Raw genomic sequence first — 16948 nt, 5'->3', positions numbered from 1 at the left:
TATTGTAGCATCCATAGTATACAACCTAATTGTTTGCTATTTCTTAAAGCTTAGAATGTTAGCATAGGAAAGCCCAGCCTTTTTATTTGACAAGTGAAGAAATGGATATGCAAGGCCTTGAACCCACCCTGTCATTTAAAGCCAAATCCAGTGCCCTCCACACTTCTATCTCATGCTACCTCTCAGCTATTTCATCAATATATTGCTTTAAGCATCTATTCATGGCCCTATACTATTGCGTATTTTCATCAGCATTTTTGATAAGGCATATATGGCAAGCCTATTAGATTTGTAAATAAGAAAAAGCTAGGAGGATAGCTAATACATTGAATGATAACATTAGAATCCAAAAAGAACTTGAAAAGTTACATTATTGGGCCAAATCTAATAAGATGAAACTTTGTAAGAATAAATTTTAATCATGTTTGGTTTCAAAAAAGTGAGCTTCATAAATACAAAATGATGAGGGTATTGTTAGATCACAATTCATCTACAAAAAAAAAAAACCTGAGGATTTTAGTAGATGTAAGGCTCAATAGTGTCAATAGTCAATAGTATGATTTAGCAGTCAAAGAAAAAGCTAATTTGGTCTTATTTTACATTAAGAAAGAAGTAATGTCCAGGAATAGGGAAGTGACAGGCTACTGTGTTCTGTCCTGGTCAGACCACAACTGGAGAAATTCATTCATTTCTAAGCACCACATTTTATGAAAAATTCGAAACAATCCAGAAGAATACAACAAAGATAATGAAGAGCCTTGAGTTCACATCATAAAAGCATTACTTTGAAGAGATGAGTGATTTTGTGACTGATAGACAGAAAAATTGAGGGTTATATGATCAGTGTTGTCAAATATTTGAAGGGTTATCTATATGGACAAGAGAGCAGTCTGAGAGTCTGTCAGTCAACTAGCATTTACTACTAGCAACTCCTATATGCCAGGCACTGTTATAAACACTGGGAATACAAAGAAATGCAGGAGAGAAAAAAAAAAAAAAACACAGTATCTGCTCTCTGCTCTCAAGGCTTTCACAGGCTAACAGTATTGTTTGTCCATTTTCAAAGAGGCCCAATGACATCAATTATGGGGTGATGTCATGATTTGGGGATGAATTGTATTTAAGGCAGATTTGCACAAAACTGTTAGTCTTTGTGTCTCTTCCAGAGTCACTCAAGTTCAATGACAAGACAAAAGTCAGTATAACTGATGATGAGCCATACTACAGTGAATGACTTTGGCATCTTCAATATTTAACCAAGTTCTAAGCACTCCACAGCACATGCTTTAGTCACCTTCATGGCTATTGGAAGAAATTGTTCTCATCTGCTTATTCTGGGGGAAGTCTTAATATGCTTGGGGTAGACTTCACCCTAACTCATTGATAGCCCTCACATCAGAGGGTTTAAACTAGATACAGAAAAGATATATACAAAGTACACACAGATAAGCTATATACAAAGTAAATTAGGCATAGTCTTAGAAGGAAAACATTAAGATTAAGGCGGTTTAGGAAAGTTTCTTGCAGAAGGTGAGACTTTAGCTGAGACCTGGAAGAAACTAGTTTAAATAAAAAGGTATGGATAAGGAGGGAGAAAGTTCTAGGCATGAAAGACAGAAGAATGATGGCTGGGGATTTTAAAGGGGAAAATCAAGTTTTGAAATCAGAAAACCTTCATGAATGAACAATTCACAGTGAAATGGCCTATCCTACAGAGTAATCAGTTCTCTTCCCTAGAGGTCTTCAAGCAAAATATGCCTTAGAAGAGACTCTCAAATCACAGAGCATCTTTACTAGGACCATGGTATATAAAAGGGGAAATTTTGTGAAATGTAAGCAGGGACTACTTATGTTAATTAGCATTATAGGTCTACAGTCTGGAGTTCTGTTAGTTTTTCAGTCAGGACCTATTCATTTCCACAGTGTCTAGAACTCCTGAATGATCTTTCTATTAATAAGATTCCCTAAGCCCTTCAGAGTTTAACTTTTTGTGTTCATATAGCTTAATATATTTTAGAGACAAGTTCTTGAATCCAACACTTTTCTGCCTCAAAAGACTGGTCCTTCATCCACTACTTCTCAATCTAAAGATTAAGTAGGGGTGATTACCAGAAGTTGGTAACAAAAGAAAAGGCTCAGAATCTAGGTAAAATTTGAAGGAATAAGTAGATAATATAGGACTACATGTTGATAGTTAAAACAAATCACAGAGTTCATTTGGCCCTTCCCCCTCCTCAATTTACAGAGAACGTAACTTAGACCCAGAGATGTTGAGTGCATTGCTCTTAGCTATATAATTAGCAGAACATAGAGCCAAGCAGCATCACAATCAAAGTCTAAATCCAAGTTTTCTGATTTCAAATTTCATAAGGCTTTCACTATGACCCACTGTCTCACTCTGTTGTGCATTCAGGACCTTGACAGAGAAGAATTCAACTAATACAGACCAGTTAGCTTAAGGCAGGGCCAATGTGAATGAATATTCAAATATAAACCCGATTCTAACACAAAACACAGCTTATGGGTCCCTAATATTCCCTAGATTAAAAAAAAAAAAAACTAGAAGAAATCTGGCCACATAAATGTGAACAGTGAAATAATTGATTACTAATAAATTCTGATAAAAACCAAGCAGAGGATGAGTGCATTTAGGCAGACTCTAAAAGTCACTCTAATAAAAAATCCTTTTTTTTAAAAATAGAAAACCTGTATTCTTTTTTTATCTCTAGACTTTAAGTTTTCATTTTTGCACCTGCCCCCTCAAAATTTTTCTAGGGCAATACAGGTTTCTCTGGAGCTATGAAAAAGTGTACTGTTTCAAAAAAAACATTTCTTCCCAGGGCTAGCTCAAGAGTTTGGGAATCTCTTAGATGAATTCTTGAACACTTTCAGATAAAGAATGAGGTTCCCTCACAAAGATCAAAAAAGAGTTAATGCAGACTGGTTAGATCAGGCCCTTTAATCAAAGAGGATATAAGCAGATAGAGACAGCTGGAACAGCTTCTGGCAACATGTAAATTCCAGCCCTGACTCCAAAGAATTCTACCAACATTAGTATTTCAGTTTATCTGACTTACTTATGGTAGGTATATTCAAAGGTGGCTGGGATATATTCACTCTAGATTAGAGCATCGGGTGCCTTTTCTGTTTTTTCCATTTTGAAACCTTATACTCTTCTACTATACAGTTGGCTAACTAGATGGCTTCCTAGACCAAACTGTTTTGCCTCTATTTTAACCACAAATGCTCATGGCTTCATTTGCCAGCACTGGGGCATACGTCTTGTATATAGCTTCTGTGATTGATTATGCTCCCTAAATCAGTTTTATATTCTATCAATAAGCCTTAGAATGAAGCTTTGCCTATGTTACAAGAGCATTCCACATGTCTCTATCATAAAAATTTTGAGACATTGAAGTAAAAGCAGAGGTTTTCTCAAAAAGTCCAGTTAGGGCACAATCCATGGATTTAAATTTTCCTAATTTCCCAGCAGAATCCTGGAACATTGACAACACAGTAACTCTCCCACAAAATGCTAAACTCTTCCCTATCGTCATTGTTTGTCCTTCATTCTCAAAGAGGGCCAGTGATATTAAGTGATATATTGACTTAGAATTGAATTGTATTTAAGTGGCAGAGCTGTGCAGTCATTTGGTCTCATTCTCTCCTCCACGGTCATTGGAATTCAGTAACAAGACATTGGTCAAGACAACTGGTGATGGCCCTGGATGCAGTGGGAAACTATTGAAGGGATGACATTGTCCAGGACTTTAATAGGCAAAGAGAGAGTTACATATTTGCTCCTGAAATCAAGAGGGAACCATTAGAATTTATTGAACAGAAGAGATAACAGGTAAATCACTCTCTCTGGGACTAGAGATAGGTTTTCATTTACTGATTGAGTCAATTATGCAGAATGTTCCCAAAGTCTTAGTACAGTTTTAAGCTTTAATAGCTTCCTCAAAAACAGCTTTTTAAAAAGCTATTAAAACTTAAAACTACACTAAGATTTTGGGAACATTCTGTATATCATTTGTTCTATATGCTATTGACATGATCACCATCTTTTGATAACCTCAACTTAGACTAGTGGTTCTCAGAATATGGTCCAGATATCCCTAGAGGTACCCAATATTTTTCAGGGTTTTTTAGGTCAAACCCATATTTGTAATAATACCAAGATGTTGTCATTTCTAATATAGTATATAATTATAGATATAACCCACACAAAAGTTCTTTGGACATTCCTCAATAATTTTTTTAATCCGTCATTAAGATTTATTAAGCATTTTATATATACCAAAGCCTGTGTTAAATGCCAGTTATACAAAATAAAAAATAAAACAGGAACTTATTTTAAAGTGCTTATGAAAATTACAATGAAATTTGAAATCTTCATGTGTTTAATGAGGGATTCATGAAAAAATATATATATATATAAATGATTCATAGAACCAATACCTGTGCTACAATAACAAAATTAAGAGAGTAAGTATTATGAATCACAGAATCATGAAAAACAAAAAGAAAAGACACAATCTATTCCCTTATGGTACCTGTTTGACCACTGGGGAAAGATATAGTACACAGGTACATATATATAAACTCTAATGTAGTTTATAATTTAAGTACATGAGAAAAAAATTTAAGTACATGAAAGATTACAGTCATGTCTCATTTTTAAATAGGAGAATTTAATTTATAATCCATATTTTAACATGCAATTTATTATGGTTCCTTACTTTTTTCCCTTTGCTTTTACAGTTTGGATTTATTGGGAATCCACTTTTCAATAGTTTTAAAGAGTGTAACTAAACTTTCTTTCTGTGAGACCAGAAAGTTTGAGAACTACTATCTTAGGCAATGTGTCTTTTCCATATTGCCAAAGAAAGTAACTCTCAGGCCAACATTGTTCTCTTAAAGTAGCCCAAAATATCCATAGATATGAATTTTTGCTGATTATTTTTTATTTTACAAAATTTAAGTGTACCGGAGGACACTGGAGGCAACTTAGTCTAACTTGTAGCTAAATAAAAATCATCATTACATTATACCTTGCAAATGGTCATCCAGCTTTTACCTGAATACGTCCAGCAAAAAGGAGTAGAATGTAGTCCATTTTACTTTTGTGTGGCTTTAATTGTTAGTAAGTATTTTGTGGGTTTTTTTCTTGGATTAGAACTAAAAGGAAATTATATCTGTCCTTATTTAGCTCCTACTGCAGTCTTTCAATATATTGATAGTATTTCTGCCACAGTGCTTACCAGGTCATACAACGTGACTTTTACAGCAGGGAGATATCTGGAGAAAACATATGTTGATGTTTCCTTAGGGGTTGTACTTATTACCTGGACAATCCCAAAGTCTATACTCAACCCTCAGATGTATTTCAGATGTATTTACATTCAAATGTATTCAAGATATTGTTACTTGATTTTGCATTCATTCAGGAAATCTGAGGTAAAAGAAAAAGTTTTCCTCCCAAACTAAAGATGACTTTCTAATGCAGTGGACAGAGTCTGGGACTTGAATTCAAAACATTTCAACTTTATTTCACAATTTTTCTAGCTGTGTGACCCTGAACAAGTTATCTAACTTTTTCATCACATACCTCTCACAATTATGAGAATTAAAAGAGGACATATATGAAAAGTTTTTAAACTTTAAAGTGTTAATAATAATATTATTTTTATTATTTATTATTTATATATTTATATATTATTTATTTGTTATTATTTAATATTTATCATTAAAAAATAAGTTTTATTATTATTATTACCTAGATATATGTTGTATTAATTAAGAGAAGAAAACAAACTCAGTCAATTTTGTTAGCTAACTTAACAGATTGAAGTTTTCTTTAATCTTGTTCAGTTATTCTTTTTGGGGTTAAGTATAATAAAAAAAAAATTCTTGAGATTATCACACCTATTACAGAAATATTAACTCAAAAGGATAGTCTGAGTCTCAAAGACAATTCTCACTAAAGATATTCCAGAATTATATAAACAATTAATTTCATGTATTTGTTAAGCACTTATTATCTGCCAGACATTGTGTTAAACACACAGGATGCAGAGGCAAAAATGAACTTATTCCTTGTCCTCTCTTTTGGAAAGGGGTCAAAAAAGGAAAACTATTTCTCTCCTGGCTCTGCTCCCAATTTTCTAGATTTTGAGACCATGTGCCTGCTTGAGTACTTTCCATCTTGCTTTTGTAACTCCAGAAGGGCATCATAGAAAGGTGATATTTAAACTGAGTTTGAAGAAAAAGATTTCAAAGGATGAAGTAAAGACATCCCAGACTATGGGGGACAAAGAGTTCAAAGGCACAAAAATGAGATAGGAGGTGGAATGTCTTGTGTGAGCAATAAAAATGGAACAGTTCAGCCAGAGAAGAGTACAATCAAATCAGACTACCTTGTTATAGTTTATCTTTTATTAATTTGGGGAACTTATTATTATTAACTATGTTAATGTAACTTATTAATATTAACATATTAAATCACATAAAGTGTAGGGTCCACTTTATTTAGAAAGTTTTACTTGCTTTTAATCTTCATCTTTTCCTTGATAAATGCAAATATTTCCTGAAACTACTTTCAAAGTCATCAGTTCCCTGATGCTTTTAAACATAAATGATAGAGAGGAAGGATATGATTTAGCTACTTTCAAAGTCATCAGTTCCATGATTCTTTTAAACATAAATGATAGAGAGGAAGGATATGATTCATTTACTTCCTTACCAGACTATAGAATTTCACAAATGAATTATAACTAAACTATCATGCATCAAGGGACGTAGCTTAAAGTCTTGACATTTAGGGTTATTTATTTGAGAATGAGGGTACTAAATTGTGTCAGGCAAGTTTTAGAGTTTATGTGAAGTGTTTCTGCAGTGGGTAAAGAAGCTTGCATCTAGAAGGCTTCTATTTTAACCAATTATTCATGCTAACTAGGTGATAAACCTAATTATATTTACCATGTAGAACAGGGATTATGAATTTGTGATTTATAAAAATATTCTGATAATTGCACTTTAACATAATTGGTTTCCATTGAAACCTTACAGATCTAATTTCATGCATTCAGCACATTATTTTGAGGAACACATAAACTTTAGCAAATTGTTAAAGGGATCTATGACACACACAAAAAAAATTAAGAAATCTTGCCACTGAAGGAAGAAAGTCCTTTCAACACAATCCCAATTTTAGCACCGTGGATTAAGACTCCAGTTGTCCCTCCCTAGTTACATTTATGACAGCAAGCCACATTGTTCCCTAGAGAGAAAAAATAATAAGATATGGTTCGATTGGATTTTACATATTCTTTAGGACTTGTAAAATCCTAGTCTTTATTTTTAAGATGAAATTTAGATTTTAAAAAGCAATAATCAGAATTAGTCTATAAAATATATCACTCTAATGGGTGATAAAATATATCACTCTAATAATCACAAGAATATTAACTTTAAAGTTTAATTTTAAAATATTTAAGCTTTAAACCTGGAATTGCTTTTGCCTTTGTTTTACTATCCCTAAACTTTGTCGTACTTCTATTAGTTAGATATATTTTATATATGAAAACACATATAAATACACACATATACATACATATATGTGTGTATGTGTACATTTATATGTACATATAAATGGAATAATAAATTCCCTTGCCTACCTGTTCAAGAAATGGAGAATTAATGAGCTCAGTCCTACTTGGTGATTCACTCAGGTTCTCCCTAGATAATACTCTGGCTAGTAAAATATAATTTATAATGGTGGATTTTAAAGAAACAGTAACTTCGATTTTCCCCTTCACTTTAGCCAGAAATGCCATAGGAAGAATTGCAACAATCTAATACTTCTCTCTGTTCTGAGGGAAAATACTGGCCCCCCAACATGACTTCAGATGGCCAACAAATATATCATGCTTTATAGGGGCAGCAGGATTAGAAATGAGGAGATGGAGGCTAAAGAGTACATCTCTGGGATGTCTGGAACATATATCAGATACTCTGAATCTCAATATTTCAATAAAAAATGTAATGATAATGCCACAACTTCTAGATACATTATAGGTTTGAGAACAATATCTTAACTTAAAGAATACCATGTATATTCAAACATTCTCAAATGAATTTCGGGTAGTTTTGTTTTCCACAGATAAAATACTCTGTCTGTGTAACCCAGGCTCCTGACATTATCCTCCCCTTTGCTCTCTATTGCTACTTCTTCAAGTGGTACACAATCATTATATAATATATTTAAAGTTAGAAGGGGCCATTAGAGGCACAAACCCTTAATTCTACAGATGAGAGAACTGAGGCCCAGAGAAATCATCTTATTTGCCCAGGTCATAGAGGTGCTGAGCGACACACTCAGAAATTAAATTCTCTGATTTAAATCTAGCACATTTTAAAAATTGTACTAGAAATTTATCAAGCTTTATGAAGTTAAATTTAATATCTCAAAAAAAAAAAAAAACCCTGAAGCTTTATGCAATAAACATCTTGATTTCACATTTAATCCTCATTTTCTTCTGGCCTTTTTTGCATATGTATTCATGTTTATTGAAAGCTTTCTAGCTGATAATAATTTTTTTAAAAAATCTTTTAAGGAAAATTCCCAAACTCATATTACATTTCCCCTAGTATTTTTCTCTGCTGCATCTGGGTTACATTGTTCCCATATTTCCAAAGAGGAACAGGACCTAACATTTTGAAAAAGTTATGACTCACTAGTCACAAGAAGATGAAGCGAAAACGTGATGCTATTTGCAATTCTTCCCTCGATCTCTTTTTGTAGAGAACATCCAATCAGCTAAATTATTTTTTTACATCGTTAACAGGAATAGCTGACATTTATGTAGTGCTTTTGAGTTTAAGTGTTTTATAGACATCATTTCATTTGATCCTCACAACAGTGTAAAGGAGGTGCTACTATTATCCCTACTCTCTAGTTGAAGAATCTGATACCTTAGAGAGATCAAGTGACCTGTTCACATAACTAGTAAGGAGGGAAGGCAGAATTTAGAAAATAGTTCTTTTCTGATTACCAGTCCAATGTTCTTATCCTTCTAAAACATTGCCTTTTATTAACACCAATAACATAACATTAACATATAAATATGAACAACTCTAAAAATATATAGGCAACATATTCTAGTATTTTGGTGACTACTTTGTAAATCAGAAAGTTCAAGGTTTCTTTTGCTAGTGTTTCCCAAGGAGAGTTACCCAAATTTTGGCATCCTCTTAATTCCTATATATCCCTAAACAGATTAAACATTCTGAAAGATGGCAAGAAAACTAAAGGCATTTATTCTTGACAGTTACTGCACAACTTTAAAATCTATTGCTTTTGGTTGTTTCAGTTGTTTCAAGATACATTTGACTCTCCCCCAAACTAACTAGTCACAACCCTTAGGAAATAAGCAATAGAGTATATCCTTTCTGATTGGTAGCATTAGCTGATATAAAGAGTCAGGTTTAATCATTATATGGATCTTTTTTGCTTGAATGTTTTTGTTTTTGTTTTTAATAAGGAAAGGCTCAAGAGGGGGAGAAGGGTATATTTTCCAAAAATCACTTTGAAAAAAAGTTTTTAAAAGCATTTAAAAATCTTTTCTAAAACATTTTAAAAGCCCAAAGTCCCTCCAAATATTAAGTCCCATATAGAAAACAAAATTTGTTTTTATATTTTAGATTCTTTCCAATATAAGCTTTAAAAAAAAAAGTAAGCTGTTTTACAAGTGGAGCAGGCTGTGAACAAAGCACAATTGAATATGTAAATGAGTTGTATACAGTCAAAAAACTTTTCTAAATTATTTCTGTTGATCAAATAATTAGATAATATTTGTCAAAAAGGACACATGCAACATGAATATTCCATTAAAACATTTCCAAATTAATTACATTCATTTCTGTTATTCTTTAAAAACAAAAAAGACTGATCACTACCACACAAATTACCCTTTTGAACTTGTATGGTAGTGATCAGTCTTTATATATATATATATATATACACACACACACACACACACACACACACACACATATATAAATTTATATCCAATCCAACCATAATTTCATTATATGACCTTGTGCTAACTATTTCTTTATGGCAAACTTTAATGTTTTCAACAATAAAAGAATAATATTTTATCAATCACACATATTTGAAAGTCTAAAAAAGAATTATGTATGGAATAATTTCTTTTAATATAGACATAAGGTAACTGTATGTTGTTTTAGATAGAAAATACATGCTAAATTGAAAAAAAACAGGCATTGGATTTGAGTATGAACCCTAAGGGAGTCTTTTCTTTCCTCTTCTCAAACAGCATCAATATTATGTATATTGCCCAAAGAAAATTAATCTTGGAATCTCTCCATTCAGAACCAAAAGCAATACAACATTCCAGACCCCTCAGGAGGAATAAATGTCAAGAAATAGTAATCACTCCACTATCTCATGACCTGATTATCAGGAATAACATTTGAAAAGATTAATGGGTATGGCTGCATTCAAGAGAGATTTCCAAAGGCAATATTCCCTCCCAATTTTCAAACAAAATGTAGAAGCTCAGATGAAGTGAGATCTGTTAACCTTTAGAAAGTAGGCATTCAGGAAGTGAAATATCTATTGAGTTATTCCTACATTTCAAATTTCTGAGGTTGTACAAACTTATCAATGAGTTCAGTCTTTAAGCCGACTAAAATGAATATCCACAAATGCTTATCTCTTTATCCCTTTTCAGATCATTAAGCTAAAAGAACCCAACTATTTGTCAGCAACTGATAGAGTTCCCTTGAAACCAATTTCTTTTGAAAGCGCAGGGAGGAGGGATTTATTGATTTTTTTAAAATTTTCAGATCAAACTATGTTGTATTACTCATATATTTTAAGAGTTTACACCAGCCCTGAAGTTAGGAAGATCTGAGTTCAAATTTGGCCTCAGACACTTAACACTTCCTAACTGTGTAACCCTGGGCAAGTCACTTAACCCCAATTGCCTCAGGAAAAAAAAAAAAAAAAAAGAGTTTATCATCAATTATTAGTTTGAATCGCTACTTAAAAATAAAAGTCCAAACTTCCTTATCAACTCACATATTTCTTCCTGTTTATATTTGTATTCTCAGTATGTACCCATACTGTCAGCTCTTATTATGTGTTTGTTTTTGTTGGCTGACATCAATTGTCTTGTGAGCGATCTTTCTTATACTGGCTATCCTCAGTCATTGTCCACGATCTACCTGTTTTAGAAAGCCATTTTCCTTGGTAGGTTATAGAAAACTCAACTGCTTCAATAGAATCATTTCCCTAAAACTTATTTTTAACCTATGACTCCTATCTCCAACTCAAATTTAAGCTGAAATTTGAAAGTTTGCTCCTTAATATCCAATATCTTTCTCACAGACAACTTTATGTTCATAAAGGTCATAGTGTATGACCAAATACTATCTTAGTTTCTATTACTTTTATCAAGAACATTTCTCCCTGCCAGGAAAAAAAAAAAAAAAAACGCAAAAAGTATCAATATCTTCAGACAATAGCTAATATTCCTTCTACTTGCCCAATTTTATTCCTGATCACCACCCATTTGTTTTCTGGATATTATGCTCTTCTATCACATTGATTCTCTTACTTTTTTCTCTTTTATCTAAATTTGTTATTTCTGCTTCTCTTTTTTTTGATCAAAGATAACATTCTACTATCTTCCCTATCTTTAAAAAAGACTCCTTCATACAAATTACACTGTCTTTTCTTCTCTATCTTTTATATTTCACAAGTTACTTTTTTACATACCATCTCATAATCACTTCAAAAGTAGAGTTCCATTCAATACCTTAAAAACTGAATTATTTAATTTTCCAAGTAGATGTAATTATTTATCATTTATCTCATTTACCTTTCTTCCATACTTCATACTCCTTATCTTATCTTTAATTTGTTTTAATAATTTATCATTTCTCTCTTCAAGATATTCCTTAGTTAGAGACTGAATTTATTTTTCAGTTCATTTCTCCTTTCTAAAACTCTGTTTTTCTTCGGAGGCATAATAATAAAATACCACTTATTACTGTAAATTTTTCTTTAGAATGGCCATATGCAGGCTAGCAAAATCCAACCTCCTACCCTTGGATTATTGGAATGTTAGAAAGCAAATATAGTTACTTCTTTGGTGATCTCTTCTGCTGTAGGTTCTGCATCATGGCTGACCTCCTCCTCAGTGGTCTGGAAATAATAGAAGGGAAAAAGTATCAATATTGCAAGCTCTTGTCAACTGCATAGTACAGTACAAGAAGTCTTTATAATTCTGGACTGGGACTGAAATTATGATTTCATGATGTAGGGAATTCTGTCCTCTATTAATGCAAGTTGTATGAACATACTTTCCCTGCTGCTCAAAAAAAAAAAAAAAAAAAAAAGACACAAAGCTTACAGACTTGTGAAGTCTGTAATTTTCTTTTTTAATTCACTTATATATAAAAAATTACATGCCTGGAGAATTCAAATCTATATAAAAATTGGGGAAACAGATTTAAATTAGACACAGGATCATAGTCAGAGAACTTAAAGGGATCTTTGAGGCCATCCAGTAGGTTCCTTCATTATACAGATAAGAAAACTGAGGCTCAAAGAGGTTAAGAAAGTGGCAAGACAAAGATGCAAACCAAGCTTCTCTACAATAAAATTAGTACTTTTTAAACTATACTACAGTGTGCCATGCATCTGTCAAATATTCTAAATTAGTGACCAAAAAATGTATTCAATTAGCAACATAATTGAGAAGTGAAGCAAATGGTACTCTTAACAACCTAAATAAAAAACAAAGTCATAGGGGAGGCAAGAGGAAGGGAAGTTTTAAGCAAAATAAAACATATATGGCAGGAGCAAAAAAAAGATCTTCAGAGAATATTTCCAGCTTTTTACAATTTCTCTTTATTTGTTGTAAACACTAAAGCAAAAACCCATGTTATTTCCTATGTTGTTGTTATTGTTCAGTATTTCAGTCATGTTTGGTTTTTCATGACCTCATCTGGGGTTTTCTTGGCAAAGATACTGGAATGATTTTACATTTCCTTTTCCAGTCCATTTTCTAGATGAGAAAATTGAGACAAATGGAGTTAAGGGACTTATCTAGGGTTACATAGCCCGTAAGTGTCTGAGGCCAAATTTGAACTCATAAACATGAGTGTCTAGGGCCTTAACCCTCTATCCACTGTTCCAACTACTTAGAGCAGTGGTTCTCAAAGTGTGGTGCAGTGAATCCTGGAGGGTCTCTGAAATCCTTTCAGAGGGTCTACAAATTCAAAATTAGTGTTTTTTTCTATTTATGATAAATATCTATTATGTAACCCATATAAACAAAAACTCTTTGGACATATTCTCAATAGTTGTTAATACTGTAAAGAACTGAGAAAAAGAGTTTGAGAACCACTGACTTAGAGGATACGGGAAAATTTGATTCAAGTACAACTAGTTTTGAAATTAGATGCTTATAAATGTCATTGGAACAGAGTGAAGACTAAATAAAAAAAGATGCATTTCCTTTCCTGTCACCTTTAATTTAGTTGACTACTTGGGAGAAGAAATGAATCAGGTCATAGACATTAGCAGAATAGAGCCTCCGGCCCATATATAAAGGAATTATGTTGTGGGTTTTTTTTTTCTCCCTGTGCCATTTAAAACCTGAGGATTTCCCATTTTTGAATGTCTGTTATAACTGTATGTCACATGATCTTCTAGAGAAGAAAAAGGTCCAGAATCTTTCAGAAATACACAAATGAAATGGGTCAGCTGAGAACTGCAGTGATTTAAATGAGTACATGTACCGGGTATCATTTACTACCCATCTATCCCAATGCATAACCTTGGTTATCTCATTTCAACACAAGATAATGACTGACAATTTTGACACTGGAGAATTATACTTATTGACTTATAATTTGGTGAAACATAATAGATTAAGTACTGGAAGATTTTTTGTTTTGGGTTGGGTTTTTTTTTCCCCATGATAAATGCAGGTAGTGAAGATGGAAGTAGTAGTAGGGAAAACAACATATTTTGTGAAAATGCCAATTTTAAGTCAAACAAGTAAGAGACATATTGTTGGAAGCTGTATTTTTCTAATGCTTTTCTATTCTGTTTATACATACTGATCAAAGTCAGTTAAATTTTGTATATTCAATAAAGCAACATTATTTTGTCTTAGGAGCTCAATAATCCTCCAAAGAGGATTATATCACATTGTTATTGTTTAAATGCCTTAAAAGGCATAGCCTTCCTTTTGCAACTAATTCAAACCACAACTAAAACATGGTTATTGTTTCTTTTAGCATTCCTATTATGAAAATATGAGTTCCCTGTGATTTCATTAATAGCATACATTTCAATTCCAGACCCTCTACTTAAAAACTTAACTTTGGAAAATCAAACACTACTTTTATCTCTTGCCTTCTAGGGCCCACCTGGGAAGCCCAAGAATACTCACCATAAATTATAAGATGTCTCTGATTTTTTTTACTAGTTACTAACCACTTTGGGATCAGCACTTAAGCCCTATAGCAGACATTTGTAGTTATGAAATATTTAAGAGACTCCAGGGTTTTTTTTAAACAGAAACAAGAACTAGATTGATAAAAATCCTTCTTTGGAGTGATGCTATTAAACAGATAAAGGCCTGATGCAATAAAACTTAAAGAGTTCTAAGCTCTTTTAGGATAGCGGTCATGTTTAAGTAATGTTCCAATGCTGCATGCAAATAAGTAATTGATATAATGATAAACCTTAATCTTATCTCCTTCCTATTTACTATTTTAAATAGTTTCAAAACAAAAATAATTCAATGTCTATCTCAATTCCATCTAGAAAATGGTTTAGCATTTAGTGTTTTGGAGATTTGGGAGGTTCTTTGATAAATAATGCTATTTAAAAATTATTCCGATCAATCATATAATGGGTAGCTTTCTTTAAAAAAAAAATCAGAAATACCACTGTCAAGAAAAACAAGATAAAGTATCAAGTTAAATTCCTCTTTAAAACTGCATCTTTTTTTTTTTCAGATTGCAATGTGCATTGGTTAATCTCTCTATGAAAGAAAGAAAGAAAAAAAGATGCTGAGATTTAGAGAAAATATACTTGATGGAGACTTTTAGCATTATGAAGTCATTTCAAGAAAAAACAGCTTGAGGCCATGGTGATTTAGTAAGCCCAGAATCTTTATTTACTTATTTAACTAGTGTGGAATTTCCTCCCAATCTTTGGAAAACATTTTTATACAGCAAAATTTTGCAACAATGCAATTAGAATTCAAGATAAGGAATTAGATAGCATGATTTCTGATGCCTCTTCTAGTTCAATCCTATGAAATTAATATAATTTTTATAAAGATTTCAAGTAGCTAGCTAAGTTAATAGTTAATAATAACAATAGGACTTCATTTCTAGAGTTCAAGAAGGTTTCCGAAGAGCTTTCCCTAACACAGTTCTGTAAGGTTAGTAGTTAAACAAAACCAATCTTTAATATATCATATTTGGCAACCTCTAGGATAAAGTTCTTCCTTTAATTCTATTACCACTTTATCTTTCATTCCCACTGGCAGATAAAGATTTCATGTCATGCCACTTTCTAAAAGCTCTTCTAGATCCGAACACTTCACTGTTCACCCGCCCCCATAGCAAGTAAAGATCTATTGAAAAGCCACTTGTTGACTGGCAATTAAAGCTGGAGCAGATTAGTAGTGAAATATGCAAATACTATGAAAATCTTGATATATTTATTAAAGAAGGATACTTAAGTTTAACTTAGAAGAATAGTCAAATTTTTTCTCCTATGGACCATGCACCTTTTTATTCCTGATAATGCAATATCAGGTTATGTATTTACAAAATTATCTACTTACTGCAGAGGTCAGATTCTTCAGGGAATCTATAAAAAAATTTTTTTAATAAGAAAAAGAGTGTATTAATGTCCATTCTTTGCTCACCTCTATTTCCATGGGCTCCACCTCGATCTTTTTCCATAGTTCCAATAACTGGGCAATTGGCATTTTAAAATTATTTTCCTTCTCTGATGAATCAGAGATAGAAATAGAAAGAGGGAAGAGATATGAGTGGCAAAGAGGCCGATAACTGAAAGATAGACAGGGGGAAAGGAAAAAGAAGGAGAGAGAGAGAGAGAGAGAGAGAGAGAGAGAGAGAGAGAGAGAGAGAAAGAGAGAGAAATTTAAGGAGGGTCAGAAGAGATGCAGGCAATTGATGAAGTCTTGAAGGGTCTTCTGGGATGTTGGGGTTTCCCCCCAAGGGGTCTCCAATATGGCTGCTTGTGTGATGTGTCCTTTGCCCACCAATACCACAGCTGAGAGAAGAGTTGTTGCTGCTTCCCGCTAAGGCTTGGAAAGAGGAAAAGAGGAGCTATAATTGCAGCTTTAGAATCTGTAATGCGACTTTGGCAGAGTAAACGCTTCACTTGCAGTATTAAATTGGATTCTCCTCCCTCTCCCCCCCACAACACTCCCCCTTATCTTCCCACCCTCCTCTCCCCCCCTTCACTATTTTACCTTAATTGGCTCTAAATGATGGGTGAAAGTTGAGTCTGAGGATGCTGCTGCCATAGAAACTGCATAGCAACCCAGGGAGGTTGGGGCTGAAAAAGAGTGGAGGAAATGAGGGGAGAAAGCAGTGCAGCAGGTTCTCCCCTTCTCTTTTGGCTCTCGCCTCATCTCTGTACTCACCTATCATACCACCCTGCTCTGAAGAATCCCCAGAGATCTAAGGATGTCCACTGGCTGCCAGACACTGTGAAAGAGGGAAAGAGACTGGCTGCAACGAAGTTATTATTCTATATTAATATTTAAAAGGCTCCCTATATTGTGAAATTAATGATAACCTAATATCAGAAGCAGATGTCTTCTCTTCCCCCACCTCACCACCACAGCTAACC

General features: G+C 33.2%; 1 protein-coding gene across 1 annotated transcript in view; it reads right to left on the bottom strand.

The window, feature by feature from the left end:
- RPS6KA2 (ribosomal protein S6 kinase A2) overlaps positions 1-16170 on the bottom strand; it is a 504379-nt gene extending 488209 nt beyond the window's left edge. Inside the window, exons 1-2 of the mRNA XM_031937506.1 lie at positions 15993-16170; positions 12179-12238 (exon numbers count right to left, since the gene is read on the bottom strand). Coding sequence (XP_031793366.1) covers positions 12179-12238; positions 15993-16055 — 123 coding nt within the window. The 5' untranslated portion in view covers positions 16056-16170. The remainder of the gene's footprint in view (positions 1-12178; positions 12239-15992) is intronic.
- Between the last annotated feature and the right edge of the window lie 778 nt (positions 16171-16948).

This window comes from Sarcophilus harrisii, chromosome 4 (assembly GCF_902635505.1).
Source record: "Sarcophilus harrisii chromosome 4, mSarHar1.11, whole genome shotgun sequence".
In the NCBI taxonomy this organism is placed as follows: Eukaryota; Metazoa; Chordata; class Mammalia; order Dasyuromorphia; family Dasyuridae; genus Sarcophilus; species Sarcophilus harrisii.
The sequence above is the reverse complement of the archived record's forward strand: the minus strand, read 5'-3'. Positions and strand labels throughout refer to the sequence as shown.